This window comes from Staurois parvus, unplaced genomic scaffold (genome assembly GCF_062004578.1).
Source record: "Staurois parvus isolate SC_StPar_1 unplaced genomic scaffold, SC_StPar_1.0 ptg000506l, whole genome shotgun sequence".
Classification (NCBI taxonomy): Eukaryota; Metazoa; Chordata; class Amphibia; order Anura; family Ranidae; genus Staurois; species Staurois parvus.
In genome coordinates this window covers 82,140-104,373 of record NW_028318302.1, presented here as the reverse complement: position 1 = coordinate 104,373, position 22,234 = coordinate 82,140, and the positions used below count along the sequence as shown (strand labels likewise).

Genomic DNA, 22,234 nt, shown 5'->3' with positions numbered 1-22,234 from the left:
GCATTCTTCTTTCCTCAGAATGTACCAAACTGTTGATTTGGCCAATCCTAATGTTGCTGCTATGTCTCTGATGGATTTGTTTTATTTTTGAAGTCTTACAATGGTTTGTTTCACTTGCATGGACAGCTCCTTTGAACACATGATGTAGGTTCACATCATTAGATTCCAAATGCAAACACCACACTTAGAATCAACTCCAGACCTTTTACCTTCTTAATTGATGAAGAAATAATGAAGGAGTAGCCCACACCTGGCCATGAAACAGCTTTTGAGTCAACTGTCCAATTACTTTTGGTCCCTTGAAAAAGGGGGGGGGTGGCTACTCTTAAGAGCAGTAATTCCTAAACCCTTCCTCCAATGTGGACGTAGATACCCTCAAATTAAACCTGATAGTGTGCACTTTCAGCCCATATCCAAACTATTATCCAAGCTCAGCAAGACAAATGGGTAAATTGCTTTGGTGTGTGAAGTGTTTTTACAGCTGAATCATCTAAGACATTAAACCTGAAAACAAATAATTAAACCCAAAAATTAAAAATGTAATATATTGCAGCTTATGGTACTTATATGTGGTGGCTGAATTTGTTTTCTTAGTTTCTGCCTTCTCTTTTTTTATTTTCACCTGTGATCTTACCAGTAACACATGTCCTGTCCTAGGGTGGCAACATCAGCCAATGCACTGTATCTCTATAGCTGTTTATAACTACCTAACTGTGTATTACAAATTGGCTTGTTCTTGCATTGGGACTGCATTTGGCAACCTTGCCCAATGCACCCCATTGTGGCTGGTGTGAACCAGTCCTAAAGGAAAGCCTAATTGCAACAATAATATAACATATGCTATAAATTGCTAAAAAGCCATGTAATGTAATGTGAAGGTTATAAATGACCTTTGCATTTAACTGCTTGCTCACAAATTCAGTAAAGTTTCCAGCACCTGTATGCAAACATGTAAGCCTGGAGCACTGATCTGTACATTATAGGCAGTGGTAAACATTAGATATCATTGGTCACGTGTGATGCAATATTAGACAACACACCTAGACATCCTCGAGACCACTCCTTGTCACCACACTTCACCTACACTTGCAAACCCACGGGTCTTCTTAGTGGTTTTTAGTGCAGATATGTGAGTGAACCAGTCTACAGCCAACCATGTATCCACAATTTGCTAGGTCTGTGCAATGTATATAATTAACAAGGAAATTATATTTTCCCTTAAGGCCAGTTCAGACTACAAAAATGCACTCTGGATGCATTCCAGATACGTTTTTGCTTACAGTTCCCACCACACGCAGTTCCGGTGCATTTTTGATGCAATTTGCTATGTTCCAGTACAGTTCTGTGCAGAAAAAATGCAGCATGTTCTACTTATTTTTTCTGCACCGGAAACTGCACTAGTGTGAAATAGGGCCATTGGAATACATGGAAAACACTGTGCATGTATTTTTGATGCAGAAAAAAATGCACTGGACTGCATCTAGTGTGAACTAGCCCGTAACAAAACTGATGTGCCACGTTGAAACAGCTCTGACAAGTCAGTTTTATTATTTACCGAATAAATTGAAATTGTTATAGTCAGTATACAATGCTATTAATATATGTAAGATATTAATAAAGTAATTTACATGTTTTGCAGATATGATATTTCATCGCTATCAGGTGTTACAGGTAATCTGGGCATACATGCTGTCTATCTCTGTAACATACTTCATTACTCTGTGCCTTTTTCCTGGGTTGGAGTCAGAAATCAGGAATTGTACAATGGGAGAATGGCTTCCTATCCTCATAATGGCAGTATTTAACCTGTCAGACTTTGTAGGAAAGGTAAGTGTCCTTAACATTTGCTCTGTTTGTGACCTGACAGTTTATTGTTTCTGCTGTTTTATATACAAGTACGACACTAACTAAAATTTCAGTTTGCTCTCTCTAATATAAATGGATACAGGAAAACACTTTATACATCTGAGCTTTTTCAACAGTTTGAATCATCTGCCTCTGTCAGGTCATTAAGATTATTCACACTTACTAACCTTGCAGTATTTTTATAAGGTGCCAATGTGAGTTGACATTTGCAGTCATGAAAAGCCCATGTACAGTGTTTTGACAAATAAAAAAAAAGACATGAACAACTTAACTGTGGGTGTAGGATAATAACTTTTTTTTTGGTTGAACTGGATGGACATTTGTCTTTTTTCAGCCAGACTAAGGCTGGCCATACATTGTACAATTTTCTTGAGATTTTTGCTTTAGATTTACCAAAAACCATATAATAGGAGGTCAATCCCAAACAACACTTTCAGTTGTATCCAATTAGGATGGCCCTTGCACTATGCAGTTGGAGGTAAATCTTAAGGAAATTGGGCAGAAATTGTACAGAAAAATTGCATAGCGTATGGCCAGCCTAACTATGTAACTACATTACTTGATTAGCGCACTACATATATGTGAAATTGTACCACAAAAAAACAGACTTCTGTGACATGTGGAAACTCACTATAAAATGCATAAGTTTGAATAGCCCCCAAATCCTAAGTGATTTGCAGTGTTTTGAGGATCATATTGGTTCTAGGGCAGGGGTGTCAAACTGAGGCCCTCCAGCTGTTGCAGAACTACAAGTCTCATGAGGCATTGCATGGCTGATAGTTACAAGCATGACTCCTAAAGGCAGAGCCATGATGGGGCTTGTAGTTACGCAACAGCTGGAGGGCTGGAATTTGACACCCCTGTTCTAGGGGCTATAGTGAGGCTTTCCAAAATTTAGATGTAGCATTGTTAGCTGCAGGTTAGAAAGCAACAAAAAACAGGACATTTTGTCCTGGGTTAGGAGTTAAATCTATTATTCCATATTTATTGGAAGAGTAGAAATCACACTTAGGATCATTTATGTCTGTAACACACTACCATAAGCACCTTTAGACAAACAATTAACTGACCATGGGGCAAATCATGACTCTTTAACAAGGTAATACAAACACTACACATATATACAGATTAAAATAAAATTGCAAAAGGTTTCTCTAGTGCAGTGGTCTCCAAACTGCATCGCTTGGCTTGTCTTTATCTGGCCCGTGGGGCACTATTCCTCCAACTGACCCCAATTATTGGGCACTATTCCTTCCACTGACACAATCAATAGGGTACTAGTCCTCTCACTTACACCTACAATGGGATGCTATTCCTCTTACTGACACCGATACGGCACTATTCCTGTCACCAACATCAATGATGGGGCACTATTTCTTCCACTGACACCTTTGATAGGGCACTGTTCCTCTCACTGAGGCCAATGATGGTGCATTGTTCCTTCCACTGACACCAGTGATGGGCACTATTCCTCTCACTGACACCAACAATGGGGTACAATTCCTCCCACTGACTTAAAACCAATAATGGGACATTATATACTCCAACTGGCCACAGTCTGGCCCCCCTAAATCATGGAGGACAGTAAACTGGCCCTCTTTAGCCAACTGCACAAAAAATAGCAACCATCCCTCTGTTTAGAAAGTTTGGAGACCCCTGTCCTAGTGGATATAAAATGCGTATAGAAAAGAATCACCCCCTTTAAAATAATCACATTTTGTTGCTTTGCAGACTGAAATGAAGACAGACATAGTTTCTGTTTTATCCAGCTGTATTTACTGCAACTTATAACATCCAAGTGAAAGATATAACAGCAGTATGTCAGAATTTTTTTTTTTAAAACAACAAAAACAGAATGCGCAAGTTGGATCAAGGATCACCCCTCCTAAAAATGAGTGGCAAACTCAATCAGGTGTAGCTAATCACATTCTCAATGGCTCGCCAAGCCATTTGACTTTCAACTGTGATCAGCTGTGGTCATTTTGATTAGCTGAGCATGAAAATAGCTTTCCTCCAGCATTTGAATACCTGGTAGTAAAAGTGAAGCAAACAGACAACTATGGGTGGCAAGACACTGTCAAAATATCTCTGGGATAATGTTGTAGACAGGCACAAGTCAGGAGATGGATACAAAAAAATTTTCAAAGGATTTACCAATACCTAGAAGCACAGTGACTTCTATTATTGAGAAGTGGAAGGTATTTGGTACAACACAGACCCTCCCTGGATCAGGATGTCACTCCAGCCTGGATGAAAAAGCCAGGTGGAAACTGGTCGGAGAGGCTACGAAGAGGCCTACAGCACTTGTAGGAATTTATGACGTGGTGATTGTGTTCATGTCACAACAATATCACCAATTCTCCACAAATGTGGCTTGTATAGGAGGGTTAAAAGAGAAAAGTCACTCACTAAGAAAGGCCACTGTAATGAACCACCTGGCGGTACCTCTAGCAACCCACGGAATAGGATTCCTCAGAGCGCGGAATCTAAGTCCCAGTCTGCTTGTACACCAGGGACCCTGATGGTGGGGATGGACTTGGAGCAGACAGAGACCAGGTCGCGGCCCCTGAGTACACCCGCCCATGGTAGAGGGATCCGCCAGAGGTATCTGCAGGATGAGAGCCTGATGTGAAGAGGCGGATGGGTCCGAGCAGGATGGATGAATGGATGGCTGAGCAAAAGCGTGGTCGGACAGGCCGAGTCGGTAACCGTGGGAACAGCGCGGTACAAGGCAGCATGCAAAGAGTAGTCGGGTCACTCGCCGGGTCAGTACCGGAAGGTCAGATCCAATGAGGGGCATCCAAAAGAGAGGTCAGGCAAGCCAGGGGTCAGAGCAGGACAATACAGCACAGTCAGGAACAATCCGGGTCAGCAACGATCAATCAGCACAGATACAGGATCAGGAACAACAGAAGAGGCCATACAGCAACCAGTGTCAGCGCAGAGCGGATATAAATACCGCGCCCTGCGCTGTCATTGGTGCCAGGCACACACCCGCGGTCCCAAGTGCGCATGCGCGAGTTCCGTCGCCTCGGCCGGCCAGGACCTAGTGCCCGTACACCAGTGCGAGTCGGCACACTGTGCCTGCGCCGAGCCACACGCCACTGCGGCTCCTGACAGCCACATGCAGTTATGACTGAGCTTTGCCAAAACTCACCTTGAATTCTGAGACCACATGGAAAAAGGTGTTATGGTCAGCTGAGTAAATACAGCTAGATAAAACAAAAACTGTGTCTGTCTTCATTTAAGGCTGCAATGCAACAAAATGTAATTATTTAAAGGGGGTGATTCTTTTCTATACCCACAGTAAAAGTGTCAGTATTTTGAGGTCATATGCTGCATTTACACCCTTATCCTTTGGTGCTGTACAGGTGCATATAAACCTGGAAGTAGATAAAACGATTATGTATTTTTTTTTTTTTTTAGATAAAAGTCTTCCTTTTTAACACCCTTCTTATTTCTGCCTAGGTTTAATTAGTACCCTTCCCTTGGTCTCCTTTGATGATTTTTTGCACCAAATATTTTTTATACTTTATCTACTGTTTGCACAAAAATATTTATTGTGTTTTGTGCAATTTGATAATTTTTTGTTGTGTAAGAGAATGCAAGTTATTTCATGTTGGCTGGATAGAAAATGGGATATCTGCTTACAACAGCTGGTAGCTCTACAGTTGTGATAGGTCCAATAGGGTGGGAAGGACACAGGACTGGTAAGCTGCTGTGGTTAGTGGAGAGATAAGACAGTTTAGAAGAGAGACGACCCTCCCTTATACTCACCTGAGCCCCTTCTTGATCCAGCGATGTGTACAGGGGCCTCGGCTGAGCCAATGAAAAGCGAGTGGGGGCGGAGCCAAGCTGCAGCTCTATGCGTCTTATACTATTTTGGAGCCCCCTAAGCCTAGGTTCACATCTGTACAGGTTCGCAGCCCTCGTTTGCGTGGGCATGGCAGCCCATTTATTTGAATAGGCTGGCATGCCTGCATTTCCCGCAAAAATATATAAAACAAATGCAGCCACAGGGAAATCTCATGGTGCTTTTACAGTAGGTGATTTCCTAGCAGTTCCTGCACCCACAAAAGTACTGCGGATAGAGATGGGTAAGGGTGCTATTAAGAATGAATGGCAGCCCCGTGCATCTCTACAGAGCAGTGCAATGTGGCTGCAGGTGGTTGTGAGCCTTGCCTAAGACCCTGACTTCCCATATTCTCAACTCTTGATAAATGCTCATTGTTGCATTTTTTTTGTTTTTGTTTTTATTTGTCCTTTTCCATTTTCCCCCGAGCAACTAATGTGTCTTGGAACCCCCACAATCAATGACAGTTGCTGGGTGATACATAACCATCTAGCCATCACCAGGGGCAGGCTGACAACTCATGGGACCCCTGGGCAATAGGGGATCATGGGGCCCCTGTGTCCTTGCCCAAACTTAAAAAAGCCTATGAAAAAGGTACCAGGAACATCTCATGGGGTCCCCTACTGACCCCAGGCCCTCGGGCAGTGCCGGAGTTTCCAAATGGCCAGTCCGCCCCGGGCCATCACACTTGTTCAGACCTGTGATCAAGGAGTCTGGTAGAGGGATGGCTGCCATCTAAAAACATTTTGTTTTACAACTTTGAGATGTGTGCAAACAAATGCAGAAAGCTGCAAAGAAAGCAGATCCTGGAAAAATGCAAAACTGTGAAAAGTATTGTACTCATATTTGTGATGATGGCATGGTATTTTATTTAGTTTTTTTTTTTTTCTTGGATAAGTCCATCTAATTTTCACACAGCAGCAGTCCCCCTGTTTAGCAAATAAAGTATTTACTCCTTTACAATTTATTTCCTATAACTCCTTTTCTAGCGCAGCCTTTCTCAACTAGGGTGCCCAGGCACACTGGGGTACCTTCAGGCTTTTTCCAGGGTACCTTGGCAAAATGCTTAAAAACTGCCCCAAAATTGTATACAAGCCAGCAGGTGGATCAAGCCTGCCTTTTAGTTACACAAAGCCATAGGTTTTCATTGAGCACTTTTTACAACCTGGTATAAAGTGCAGCACAAATAAATAATTAATATTGTGAAACAGTCAAGTGTAACGTATAAGGTTTTCTAGTGTTACTGAGACGAGGTTCACTTCTCCACTGCTCAGACTTCATGCAAGATTCCCCCACTCTGGTGAGTTTACATATGGCAGAGGTAGTGGATTCCCTCATTGGATCATTTCACAGTTTATCCTTCACCATGATTGCTGTGCCTTGTAGTCCCATGGACACTATTTATTGTTTTATATATGGACTTTATTGATTTTCACCTTATACATTGCACTTGTTGGTGTTATAGTCTCACTGAGAAAATACAGCTAGATAAAACAAAAGCTGTGATAGGTCCAATAGGGTTGGAAGGAAACAGGACTGGTAGACTGCTGTGGTTAGTGGAGAGATAAGACAGTTTAGAAGAGAGAAGACTAACCTATTAGAAACGATTCTGACTGTAGAAAGTGAGGGGACGGTCTTGTATGAGGCAAATGGATAAAAGAAAGGCTAGGCAAAAATGAAAACCTACTCAAGTAAAATAGCAAGTCGCATGTTATCAAAATAGATGTGGCTTATTTGTTAACTGCTTTATTTTTTCTAAGAAAGCCAAACATTTACTGAAACTTGAAATTGCCCTACCTGTTTCACTCTGTCGGCTAGTGGATCAGATTTTGCATTGCTATCTATAAGTCATTTTTAGTGTGGCCAATGTTCAATCTCCTTGGCTACCTGTTTAGAGCAACTCAACGTGTACTGCATCCTATGTTGCTAGTAGGCAAAGCCAAGCATGCTTGGGTCCTCTGAGCATCTTACAAAAAAATCTGCCCATTGGCACAAGACATTTGAGCAGACATATAAGCATTATTTTTCTCATGGTTCTGCCCAAACTCTGTCCATAAAAAAAAGTCCTATACAACCCCCATGAACTGCCTATGAAAATATAATTAAACTGCAAAACTTTTAATATTTCTATTGAAGTAGGCACAGAAAAATCATTTAAACTAAATCTGGAGTGGGGCTTTAAGAGAGTAGAGAGGCTAAGCTAGAAGCATAAAAGGGAGAAACAGAGACAAGGAGATTGGATATATGATTGCTGGGATTGAAGCTAAATTAGCAAATTAACATACCAGACATCTGACCATTGCAGTATTCTAGCAATCTTTGGCATTACTCTGAGTTCAAACAGTAAATCGCAATTGAACATAGTAGAATTCAGCTGTTTGGAATTACTGTTTCAATATCTACTCTTACCAGTGAGAACAGGATATAATTGACAGGGAACAGTAGACTCTGCACTGACATATCCTGGTACCATCACACATCATTTTGCTAAAGCTAAATTATTGCCTGATAACATTTATTTCTTCTTAGTTGAAACTGTATAAATCTTTGCAAACTGAGAATGTTACAATTCTGAATGTTGAAGAGTATTTAAAGTGGTTGTAAAAGCCGAAGGTTGTTTTACATTCATGCAGTCTTTGCATGAAGGTAAAAAACCTGTGCTTTGCTCCCCCCACAGACCCTCCCTTATACTCACCTGAGCCCCTTCTTGATCCAGCGATGTGCACAGGTGCCTCGGCTGAGCCAATGAAAAGCGAGTGGGGGCGGAGCCAAGCTGCAGCTCTATGCGTCTTATTTTGGAGCCCCCTAAGCCTAGGTTCACATCTGTACAGGTTTGCAGCCCTCGTTTGCGTGGGCATGGCAGCCATTTATTTGAATAGGCTGGCATGCCTGCATTTCCCGCAAAAATATATAAAACAAATGCAGCCACAGGGAAATCTCATGGTGCTTTTACAGTAGGCGATTTCCCAGCAGTTCCTGCACCCACAAAAGTACTGCGGATTGAGATGGGCAAGGGTGCTATTAAGAATGAATGGCAGCCCCGTGCATCTCTACAGAGCAGTGCAATGTGGCTGCAGGTGGTTGTGAGCCTTGCCTAAGACCCTGACTTCCCATATTCTCAACTCTTGATAAATGCTCATTGTTAATTTTTTTTTTATTGTGCTTTTGATTTTATTTGTCCTTTTCCATTTTCCCCCGAGCAACTAATGTGTCTTGGAACCCCCACAATCAATGACAGTTGCTGGGTGATGCATAACCATCTAGCCATCACACTTGTTCAGACCTGTGATCAAGGAGTCTGGTAGAGGATTGGCTTACATCTAAAAACATTTTGTTTTACAGCTTTGAGATGTGTGCAAACAAATGCAGAGAGCTGCAAAGAAAGCAGATCCTGGAAAAATGCAAAACTGTGAAAAGTATTGTACTCATATTTGTGATGATGGCATGGTATTTTATTTAGTTTTTTTTTTTCTTGGGTAAGTCCATCTAATTTTCACAAAGCAGCAGTCCCCCTGTTTAGCAAATAAAGTATTTACTCCTTTACAATTTATTTCCTATAACCTCTTTTCTAGCACAGCCTTTCTCAACTAGGGTGCCCAGGCACACTGGGGTACCTTTCACAATATTATATTATTAATTTAGCTGCACTTTATACTGTATTTTTATAAGGAGTTGTTACCGTTACCTTTGTGCTAGCTGCTTCATATTTATTGCTAGCGCTCACCTATATACTGTATTTTACTTTTTACAACCTGCCAACTGCCGGCATCCTAACAACCAATTACATCATTAGGTGATAAGGAAGACATCTAGGGGTTTATTTACTAAAGCTGGAGAGTCCAAAATCAGACTCCCTTCTGCATAGAAACCAATCAGCTTCTAACCTCAGCTTGTTCAATGAAGCTTTGGCAATGAAACCTGGAAGCTGATTGGTTTCTATGCAGAAGTGAGTCTGATTTTGCACTCTCCAGCTTTAGTAAATAAACCCCCTAGCGTCTGCACAGAATCCTTGTTTTTCCCTCTCCATCAGCACTGGGGTCACATTAGCAGAGTGAGGGAGAGAAACTGAAGGAGAAGAGGTACATAAAAATACTAGTCAGTACCAGTGTGAAAAAGTGTATTTGCTTTGGAAGAGTTAATCACCTCTAACGTTGGGTGTCCTACACGCATGGATGTTGCTGAGTTACAGTTGTGTTCAAAATAATAGCAGTGTGTTGAAAAAAGTGAATAAAGCTCAAAATCCTTCTAATAGCTTTTATTTCCATACACACAAATGCATTGGGAACACTACACATTCTATTCCAAATCAAAACATGAAGAAAAATATATCAAATTTGTGTTGTTCCTCTAAAAAAAATTGAAGAAAAGTGAATATTAGATGTATAACCACTGTTTCTGAGAACTGCTGTACAACTATGTTGCATGGAGTCAACCAACTTCTGGCACCTGTGAACAGGTATTCCAGCCCAGGATGATTGGACTACATTCCAAAGTTCTTCTCTATTTCTTGGTTTTGCCTCAGAAACTGCATTTTTTTGCATTTTCTATTGGATTAAGATCCGGGGATTGGGCTGGCCACTCCATAGCGTCAATCTTGTTGGTCTGAAACCAAGATGTTGCATGTTTACTGGTGTGTTTGGGGTCGTTGTCTTGTTGGAACACCCATTTCAAGGGCATTTCCTCTTCAGCATAAGGCAGCATGACCTCTTCAAGTATTCTGATGTATTCAAACTGATCCATGATCCCTGGTATGCGATAAATAGGCCCAACACCGTAGTATGAGAAACATCCCCATATCATGATGCTTGTGCAACCATGCTTCAACCGGCCACTAGACCCAAAAAGAACAATCTTACTTTCATCAGTCCACAAAATGTTGCGCCATTTCTCTTTAGACCAGTCAATGTGCTCTTTGGCAAATTGTAACCTTTTCAGCACATGTCTTTTTTTCAACAGTGGGACTTTGCAGGGGCTTCTTGCAGATAGCTTGGCTTCACATAGGCGTCATCTAATTGTAACAGTACTCACAGGTAACTTTAGACCTTCTTTGATCTTCCTGGAGCTGATTGTTGGCTGAGTCCTTGCCATTTTGGCTATTCTTCTATCCATTCAAATGGTAGTTTTTTGCTTTCTTTCATGTCTTTCAGGTTTTGGTAGCCATTTTAAAGCATTTGCGATCATTTTAGCTGAGCAGCCTATAATTTTCTGCACTGTTTTCCCCTCTCCAATCAACTTTTTAATCAATCTACGCTGTTCTTCTGAACAATGCCTGGAACAACCCATTTTCCTCAGAATTTCAGAGAGAAATGCATTGTAACCAGCATGGACAACATTTGCTGCCTTCCTTCCTTAATTAAGGGCAATAATTGCCACCTGTTTTTCAAAGAATGAATGACCTCACTAATAGAACTCCACACTGCTGTTATTTTGAACATGCCCCTTTCAATTAGTGATTCAATTACACAGAATCAGCAGCATGCATGTCATGACTGTTGGGTCTGTTGGATTTCTATTACTCTACTACACCTGCTAGTAAATGATTTGCCATGTAGAAATATCAATTCTACCAAAAACAGTGATTGATCAGGTTAGTGATGTCTGACTGCTATTATTTTGAACACAACTGTATGTAAAACTATTAGAATAATTTTTTACATTTCAGAGTGGGGTGCCTTGAGATTGTCCATAATTTTAAAGATTACATAGTTACATAGTTAGTCTGGCTGAAAAAAGACAAAAAGACATCCAGTTCAACCAATTAAAAAAAAGTTATCCCCACAGTTGATCCAGAAGAAGGCAAAAAAACCCAGCAAAGCATGATCCAATTTGCTCCTGTAGGGAACAAAATTCCTTCTTGATCCCCCGGGAGGTAATCGAATATTCCCTGAATCAACTTTACCTATAAATGTTAGTATCCAGTTATATTCTGTGTATCTAAAAAAGAATCCAGGCCTTTTTTAAAGCAATCCACTGAGCTGGCCAAAACCAACTCTTGAGGGAGTCTATTCCACATTTTCACAGCTTTCACTGTGAAGAAACCTTTCTGTGTTTGGAGATTAAATTTCTTTTCCTCCAGACGTAAAGAGTGCCCCCTTGTCCTCTGTGATGACCTCAGGGTGAATAACTCTACACCGAGTTCACTATATGAACCACTGATGTATTTATACATGTTGATCATATCCCCCCTTAATCTCCTCTTCTCAAGAGAGAATAAATTCAGTTCTTCTAATCTTTCCTCATAGCTGATCTCCTCCATCAGTTTGGTTGCCCTTCTCTGTACTTTCTCCAGTTCCCCAATGTTCTTATTGTGAATTGGTGCCCAAAACTGAACTGCATATTCAAGATGAGGTGTTACTAATGATTTGTACAGGGGTAATATGATATCTCTCTCTATACCTCTTTTAATACAAGAGAGGATTTTGTTTGCTTTAGAAACCGCAGCTTGGCATTGCATACCATTATTAAGCTTGTGATCTACCAGAACTCCTAGATCCTTCTCCACCATTGATTCCCCCAGTTGTACCCCCCCCCCCCCAGTATGTATGATGCATGCATATTCTTAGGCCCAAGTGCACAACCTTACATTTATAACATTAAACCTCATTTGCCACATAGTTGCCCAATTAAACAGTGCATTGAGGTCGGCTTGTAAATTGAAGACATTCTGTAAGGACGTTATTCCACTGCACAGCTTGGTGTCTACACTCGGGCTTACCATGTGGCATTGCTCAGGGAGTCCCTGCAGCACTTACCTTGTCATTTGCTCCCACGATGTGTCCCCTGCAGCGTCCCCGGCCATCTCCTCCGGCCGATGCCGACATCCGGCTTCCGTATTCCGATCCCTGTGACGTTGGGACGTTGGGGCGGCAAATTTGAAATTTTTAAAAAATGTCATTTTTTTTAAAATGACTATTACATAGTAAAACATTGCTGTTTCAATGCATTTCACATACATTTTGTCCCTACTGCTTTGTCCTGTGCCCTGCCTGCATTTTGACTGTTCTTTCTGCCTGGAAACTTAGAAAAGTCCATGGCGTCCAAAAAGCATCCCTTTACGTCAAAAGCGGTTTTAGACCAGCTAGAGAACAGCGATAGTAAATCAGAACCACTTGCAGAATTGAGTGATAATGATTCGTCATCAGACACTGAAAACGATTTTGCGACTTTGCTCAGTGATGTGCGAATTTGCCTCTGTATTTCAAATTTCAGTGTTTTTGGTTTGATTATATTATTGAATTAAATTTATTATTATTATATTATTATTTTTTATGATTATTTATTAAATTATAATTTATGATTTCGTGTTTCAAATTTTATCATACCCGGGATGTTTACTAGACTCTTGTTCGTACAGATTTCAGTGCGTTATTCCTAAAAATTACAGCCTACAATAAAAAACTACATATTTCCATGCAAAAAAATGGTACCGCTTTCAGCACAAAAAATCGGAAATAATCAGACCGCCGAGGAGGTTAATCCCAGACCCTATATCATTATATATATATTAAAAAGTAATGGTCCCAACACTGAACCTTGGGGTACACCACTGATGACCCTAGACCATTCAGAGTATGAATCATTAACCACTACTCTCTGAATACGATCTTTTAGCCAGTTTTATATCCATTTACATACAGATTTTTCCAAGCCCATAGACTTTACCTTACATTAGCCGTGTGTGGGGAACTGTGTCAAACGCTTTTGCAAAATCCAAGTATATCATGTCCACCGCCACCCCTCTGTCCAAGGTTTTGCTCACCTCCTCATAAAAAGAAATCAGATTTGTTTGACAACTTCTGTCTTTCATGAATCCATGCTGTCTGTTGCTTAAAATGTGATGGGCACTGATAGGCTGCACTGATGGACACTGATAGGTGGCACTGATGAGGAGGCACTGGTAGGTGGGCATTGACATGCATCACTGATGGGCACTGAAAGGCAGCACTCATATATGGCACTGATAGGTGGCACTGACTGGCACTGATAGGTGGCAATGACTGGCACTGTTAGATGGCACTGACTGGCACTGTTAGGCGGCACTGATAGGCGGCACTGACTGGCACTGATAGGCGGCACTGACTGGCACTGATTGGCAGCACTGATAGGTGGCACTGACTGGCACTGATGGGTGACACTGAAAGGCAGCTCAGATGGCCACTGTTATGTGGCACTGATGGGCACTGAAATGTGGCACTGATGGGCACTGGCAGGTGGCATGGATGAGCACTGAGAGCTGGCACTGATGGACACTGACAGGTGGCACTGCTGGGGCTACACAGATCATCAGGGCACACTGATCATCAGTGCTCTGATGATCTGTGTACATGTCCCCTCCGAGGAATGACGATTACCGGCTCTCCTCTCCTCACGAGCTGTCAGTGTGACAGCTCGTGAGGAGAGAAATGCCGATAACCGACACTTACCTGTTGACATGTGATCAGCTGTGATTGGACAGCTGATCACATGACCGAGCCGACATCTTCGGCTCTTTCCATGGATCGATGATCCGCTGTGTCCTAGGGACACAGCACACCGCCGATCGCCGCGCTGCGTGCTCCGGGAGCTATGCATGCGCAGTTAGAATGGGAGGACATCATATGACGTCCTCCCAGAACGAGAGAACCATCTTGCCTCTGTCATATTACTATATGGCGGGCGGGAGGTGGTTAAGGACCTGTGGGTGTATGCCATCCTGTCCAGGTGCTTTATTTACCTTTATACTGTCTAAATATTTTTGGATCATATCAATTGTGAGCCAATGTGGATCATCTGGATCTGTGTCAATACCAAACCCATTATGGACAACAGCTCCCCCATGCTCCTTTGTATACACAGAGCTGAAGAAGGTATTTAATACATTTGCCTTCTCTTTGTCCGCAGTCACCCACTCTAGATTATTTTGTAAAGGGCCTACATGCTCGGACCGAACCTTTTTACTATTAATATATTTGAAGAATTTTTTCGGGCTGGTCCTGCTATCTTTTATAATCTGTCATTCGTTTTCAATTTTTGCAGCCTTTATTTCCTTTTTGTATATTCTGTTATATTCTTTGTAATGTTGTCTCTCAAATTGGTGTTCCATATCACTTTCATTTACCAGTATTTTATTGTAATTTATTATGAAGATGGTATGCAAATCAGAAGCACTGAAGTACAAATTTTTTAACATCTAATCCAAGTTAGCAAAGTGGTCAGTGGTGTTGATGGCCGAAGGCAATTTACAAACAATGACTGCAGAGTGGCAAAATTTATACAAAAGCATAACTATATTCAAGGGACAATGTAAGGGTGAAAAGTACAAATGCAGGAAACAACGGGCTTCATATATCTCAGGACCCAGTAATGCCTCGCACTGAGTTAAAATAATATTTTTTTTGAGTGCATAGAAAGATAGCTACACTGCTAAAAAAAAAATTAAAGGAACACAACAGATCTCAATGGGGAAAAATCTAATGCTGACATCTATACTGATATGGATTGGGTAATGTGTTAGGAACGTAAGGATGCCCCATCGTTTGATGGAAATGAAAATTATCAACTACAGAGGACTGAATTCAAAGAAGCCCTGAAAATCAAAGTGAAAAATGATGCAGCAGGCTAGTCCATTTTGCTGAAATTTCATTGCAGCAACTCAAAATGGTACTCAGTAGTTTGTATGGCCCCCATATGCTTGTGTGCATGCCTGACGTCAGGGCATGCTCCTAATGAGATGACAGATGGTGTCCTGAGGTATTTCCTCCCAGATCTGGGCCAGGGCATCACTGAGCTCCTGGACAGTCTGAGGTGCAACCTGGTGGCATCAGATGGACTGAAACATGATATCCCAGAAGTGTTCTATTGGATTTAGGTCAGGTGAGTGTGGGGGCCATTCGATGGTATCAATTCCTTCATCCTCCAGGAACTGCCTGCATACTCTGGCCACATGAAGCCCAGCATTGTCGTGCACCAGGAGGAACCCAGGATCCACTGCACTAGCGTAGGGTCTGACAATGGGTCCAAGGCTTTCATCCCGATACCTAATGGCAGTCAGGGTGCCATCTTCTAGCCTGTAGAGGTCTGTGCGTCCCTCTATGGATATGCCTCCTTAGACTATCACTGACTCACCACCAAAATGGTCATCTTGAATGATGTTACAGGCATCATAACATTCTCTACAGCTTCTCCAGAATGTCTTTCACGTCTGTCACGTGCTCAGGGTGAACCTGTTCTCATCTGTGAAAAGCACAGGGTGCCAGTGGCGGACCTGCCAATTCTGGTGTTCAATGGCAAATGCCACAGAACTGTACTGGAACGCAGTAAAAACACGTAAAAAGTACACCAGAACATACCAAAAATGCACTGGAACGCACATGTCCCTATTTAAATTGATGAAAAAGAGAGGGGAAAAAATGAAGCAGAAAGCAGAAAAACCAAACGTCAAAAACGCACCTGAACGCACCAAAAATGTGTAGAAACGCGCATGCAGAAAAGCGTTTCTATGGTGTGAACCAGCCCTATTGTTATTGCTTTAGTTTAGGTGTTGTGTTCCCTGGATAGCCTTAGTGGCTCACTGAATACTTGGAATTTTATTTAAAGGATAATTTCACCTTTAATAACATGATACATGTTACACCCATATTTAAGGTGTAAAATGTAAAATGTTACTAAATCACCCCAGTCCATTGTGATAGTGGGTTGGGGATCCTCTCCCCACATCCATTGTCACAATTCAAAAGTGTGGTAGTGTGGGGCTTTACCCATACAACTGCATCATTCTTTCACAGAGTTGTGTGAATGAATGAACTACATTTACCATCAGCCATTGTGGCAGATGGCTTGTATTCCTCAATGAACTTTGAAGGCGCTGGTGAGCACTCTCATAGTTCACTGATTTTACTGGACTTCAGTAACTGCCTGCCCATATCAAAGGTATGGGAAGACAGCTATACTGACAATCTGCAGGAGCTTGGCATTGCACCCACGATCTGTTAATTGTGGATGCAATGCTTTACAGGCTCCTAAGAAAAAAAATTATAAATGTACATTTTTCACCTGCAAAAATGTGCATTTATTTTTTTTAGAAGGTGAACTTAGCCTTAAATATATATTGCAATGCCTTTATAAGGTTAATTTTGTTTCCTGGAAAATACATACGATTCAAAAGAATGCATTTCTAAAATATAAAAAGCCAAAGTAAAAAAAAAGTGTTAAATTATCACCAATAAAAGTTAAAAATACTAAAGAGTTAAATTTAAGAAGCTACTGAATTTACTGGGTAACATAATATACAATAAAAAATATTGCAGATAAAAGAAACAGAAAATATCAAAGCATTTATGATTCATATGGTATATAAAATCATACTGTACAAGCTTAGCCCGTTCTCAAAGATAGATTCCTATCAATGTTAAGGACAAGACTAAATCAGATATTGCAACTTATTAACTCTTTTAATTGGTGATTCTATCAGTACAACCCAGTGTGTATATTGTATTAATTTATACGATAAATTGAAGATTGTATAAACTCTGTTATCTCTAACAGTTGCAGATTTTTCAAGTACTCTCATTAGTATGTTACATCATTACAATAGTAATAAGATATAAAACAATCAAGATACTGTTAATGAATACAACCAAAAGAAGTAACATGAAAAAAGTGACAGTGACTAACCTTAGCTATAGTTTTTCTTATTAAACTTCATGCTTAACTGAAATATTACATTACCCCTTTGGGACTAAAATACTATGCTAACAATTAAATGGATAAACAGATAATGAAACAGTTTCTGTAATAACAAAGTAAAAGGAATAATCAATGCATTAAAAAAGTAAAAACTCTGCTGTATACATAATATAATAATAGTATTTTCCTGAAATTAAATTAGATTGAAGTACCAATCTTTGGATTCATTCCACTTTTTGATACTATTCATCAGCTTTGGAACATGATTAGTATTCTGTGTCTTTATTGGTTGAAAAAATGTTTTGAAATGTGAATTGAGAAACAAATGGAAGAGGTTTATGTCAGTTGGGTTATGTGTTAGTTTCTATGGTTGAACACTATTCTTTTTATGAATCATATTCCTGGACTAATCTGTGGCAATGAAAATGTTTTCCATTTCATCTAATGCAGTGACCACAAGATTGAGGTTACTTACAATACAATTATATTTTTTATTATAACTCCTAATAAGCACACACGTATCACCAGAAGAAAAGCTAGCATGAGAAAGTAAACTGTGGCCCAAATACAAATTTTGCATTTCTTGTGTGCTTGCAAGCAAGAGGTATAACCTTTAACTCCAAATATTCCTCTTAAAAGGAGGAAATAAAAATCAGATAAGGTTAAGATTAAGGTCATTTGGGTTTTAATGTTTTTCAGTACATCTACAGTATTTACCAGTGTACATACTATCCATCACTTCCCATATATACAGGATGTACAGTAACAGGACACTATGTTAAGAAATAAATGCTATAGATTCAATACCTCTCCCTTTGTTTTTTCTTTCTAGATACTGGCAGCTGTGCCATACAACTGGAGTGGTGTTAATCTCCTCATCTGTTCCAGCACTCGTGCTATATTTATTCCACTTTTTATAATGTGTGTGTACCCAAGTGGAAAGCCAACCTTTAGCCACCCTGCCTGGCCATGCATCTTTTCCCTGCTTATGGGAATAAGCAATGGGTATTTTGGCAGTGTACCTATGATACTGGCATCAGGACAAGTAGTGCCGGAACAAAGAGAGCTGGCAGGTATTAATTTGTTTCATTTAACCTATAGAAGCTTGGATGCTGTTCTAGTGAAAATGTAGACCAAATTGTAACCAACAGTCAACAGTGGACTTACGTTGTTGAAAATGACAGTTCCAGAAATTAACAGTGCTTTGCTTATGTCCAAATGTCATACTCTGTATTTTGAAATACTTAAAAATGTATTGAAATAGAAAATGTAGATGTAAACCAAATTATTTATGACATACATAACATACTCAAGTGGTAATTAACTCCAATTATAGCATTGTACCTACAGGTAAGCTTATAATTAGCTCGCCTGTAGGTACAGTGAATATCTTTCTAAACTTGCATCATTTAGAAGATATTCACATCGGCTGTGGTTGATGATGTCACTGGTACTTGCACAGTAGCTCTTCATTCAGGGCACACTGAGTGCAATGCAACACCAGGGCTTTGCTTCCTCTTTAACCCTTTATCCTAAAATCGACAGCATTTACTGTATATATAGACCAATAGTAGGTGAACTTTGGTCTCTTTATTGTACATCTATGTTGTGTTCATAATTTGTTTACTTTGTCATTTGTTTTCTCTTTTATTCTGCAGGAAATACCATGACGGTTTCGTACATGACTGGACTAATGCTAGGGTCAGCTGTAGCTTATTTTGCCTACAGTTTATCTAGTACTTCCCACAGTATTTGCTTCCATCCAGAGACCTACAACAGTTCACTGCCTCCAGAGCTTTGAATATATCAACCTCAAAAATGATTTATTACTACTGAGATATTGGCAATATTTAATTTAATTCTAAAACACATTGTTATCATGACAAATGCCGTTAATAGATATTTCACGAGTGTTGAACTTTTTGATAAAGCCACATTTGTGCAAGCACATGCACTTGATGGAATATCAAATCTGACAACATATTTACATGAGTATATCACTTCTGTCATTTTGCCAAAGCCTTTTCGTGTAGTGTAATTTTATAAAAGTCTGTGTTTTGTTCAAGTATTGTTCTTTTTTGCTTTTCTTTATATGTAACACTTTTACAACAAAAAGTGGAAATTTGATATTTTTTTATAAACAAATTACATCATGCAGATTCATATGCAAACTTAATTGTGGGTTGTATGCCTTGGAAAACTGTAAAACAAAAGGATATTTAATCATCAAATTTGCTTGTGTCATTTTTTTATAATTGAAACTGTGTAAGTAAAATCAAAGTAAGCAAAGTAGCTGAGACACAAAAGGAAAATAATATATGAAAGAGGAATGACAGATATTGTGAACGGCCTGGCACTTATATTTTATTTTACTTTAAGTAACCATTAAAATCAGGTTTGCAAAGTTTTGCAGGAGCTTGAAAGTCATAGATAATTTGATTTTATATATATATATATATATATATACTAAAAATTGTACTTCTCATTAAAAATAAAGTTCCTTACAACTAATAAAATACCATGTGGACCGCGCATAAATTAAGTGCATTAAATTTGACAATACATGAGTAATATTGCTTCACATATACAAAGTGAATAATTGTAACATTCAGTCCCAATTCGGAAAAATAAAGTGCCCAGGTGTTGAATACTAATTGGTGAACTTTGTGCAAAAATGACAGGTGCTCCTCTGTGCTCAATCAGTGCCCCACATAGATGTCAACTCACCGTTAGCTGTGGACCATCTATCTCTAGGTTGGTCTTAAGCACCTGGTTTGGGACTAGCCCAATGCGTTATGGCAAGAATGGCACTAATATTCATTCCTGGGAATCATGCGATCTGTCTGATAGTAACCAATAGGATGATGACCAGCATGGATATAATGTAGTGTAGTTTCAAAAAAGCCTTTTTAAACTTTCTCTTCTCTTCCCAGACAGTAAACCAAGTTTCAGAATGTGAACAGAAACAAAAGCAAACATCCCATAGTGTAAAACCATAAAAAAAACTTTAATGGTGTGGAAAAATTATAAGAATAAAACTCACAAGCAAAGTGCCCATAACCTGGCACTCAGTGTATTCAGCCTTGCTGCCTGTGAATAGGAACCAAGATGGCTGCAGCGTTCCAATGGGCGGAAATGACGTCAGCAGAAGTTGCGTCATCAAACCTCGACCGGTTTCAATCAATGGATCGTCATCAGGAAGTCCAACCAGTCGAGGTTTGATGACCCAACTTCTGCTGACATCATTTCCGCCCTTTGGAACACACACTGGAACGCCATCTTCGTTCCTATTCACAGGAAGTTCACCAATTAGTATTCAACACCTGGGCACTTTATTTTTCCGAATTGGAACGGAATGTTACAATTACTTTGTATATGTGAAGCAATATTACTCATGTATTGTCAAATTTAATGCACTTCATTTATGCACGATCCACATAGTATTTTGTTTGTTTTTGTGTTATTCACAAATTAGGACAGAGTATACTTATCAAAGTTGCATGAATATCTATTCCTAAGCACAACAGCACTATATTTTATTTATTCCCTACAACTAATGTTCTTCCTTGCAGTAAGCTACTAATTAGAAAATATAGAATTTTTGCCAAATTTGTAAATATCTAAATTAATGTTACACTGCACTGAAAAATGTCCACTGTAGTCTTTGAGCACAGTCATGTTGAATTGTTCTTTTTGTTCAGAATCCAAGTCTCTCTTGGTAGAAGTGTTAATGCAAGCCACCAAAACCACTGATATTCCAGTGCTAATTACTTAGCATAGTCACCATCATTCTTCTAATAATCTTCACTATGTGTTAGGTATATTTCTAAAGGGTTTTAAAAGGCTTATTATATATACACTCACCAGCCACTTTATTAGGTACACCTGTTCAATTGCTTGGTAACACAAATTGTTAATCAGTCAATCCCATGACAGCAACTCAGTGGATCTATGCATGTAAATGTGGTGAAGATGACTTGCTGAAGTTCAAACCAAGCATGGATCCATCCTGCCTTGTATCAGTGGTTCAGGCTGGTGGTGTCACACTGTCAACTGGATGGCATCTTCCTTTTTGCTAGCGCAGCCAGAAGATGATGGACACAATGCTATTACTTATAGCCATACTATAATACTCAGTCCTTTGCCTCCTTAACTAATGCAACCATTGTACCAGTCCAGCTTCACAGTCAAGTTTGTACGTTGAAAAGATTCAAGCTCCAAATCTGAACAGTAGCCAAGTAAGGATGCCCAATATTTAGTATCTAGACTGAGGTAAAGAGTTGACAGACAGAATGAAGTAAGGGGTGCTGAAAATAGAACAGTTGTCATTTGCAATGTAGGTAGCAATATAATGCATTAGGTTTGTTTAATGATGATGGCACATCTGCAGAACATAGACCTTTGTGCTTCACCACACAGTTTGTGTAAAAGGCTTACCAGAAAATTATGACCCACATATAAAGAGTGTTTATTAAAAGCTTTTGACAGCAGGCTTCTCCCAGAAACTGAAGCAACTCACAACTCCTCCAATCTCCTAGCACCATGAGGTAAGTGGAATAGAAGACTGCAAAATCCTCCCCATCTCAGAAGATTCGGTATATCATGCAGAGATGTAAAACATAAGAACATATCCCATAGTGTCAAACCTTAAAACTAAAACCATTTATTAAATAAAAATGCACCTACAAGAAATTCCACAGTGCTGTGAACATAAAAATATCCAAACTTGCAGAATCAAACATGGCCATCACTCAGTGTGTACGTATGGTCACGTGTATCTTGGCTCCATTTTCTCTTCCTGTGTGAGGCTTAAATGGACATCCTGTTCCTATTGATGTAGAAAAGGTAGTC

At 39.9% G+C, this 22,234-nt stretch overlaps 1 protein-coding gene across 2 annotated transcripts in view; it reads left to right on the top strand.

The window, feature by feature from the left end:
* SLC29A4 (solute carrier family 29 member 4) overlaps positions 1 to 19,614 on the top strand; it is an 82,589-nt gene extending 62,975 nt beyond the window's left edge. For both annotated transcript variants that reach the window (XM_089689975.1, XM_089689974.1), the window contains exons 9-11: positions 1,640 to 1,827; positions 18,216 to 18,456; positions 19,042 to 19,614. In XM_089689975.1, coding sequence (XP_089546101.1) covers positions 1,640 to 1,827; positions 18,216 to 18,456; positions 19,042 to 19,184 — 572 coding nt within the window. In that variant the 3' untranslated portion in view covers positions 19,185 to 19,614. The remainder of the gene's footprint in view (positions 1 to 1,639; positions 1,828 to 18,215; positions 18,457 to 19,041) is intronic.
* Positions 19,615 to 22,234: the final 2,620 nt, after the last annotated feature.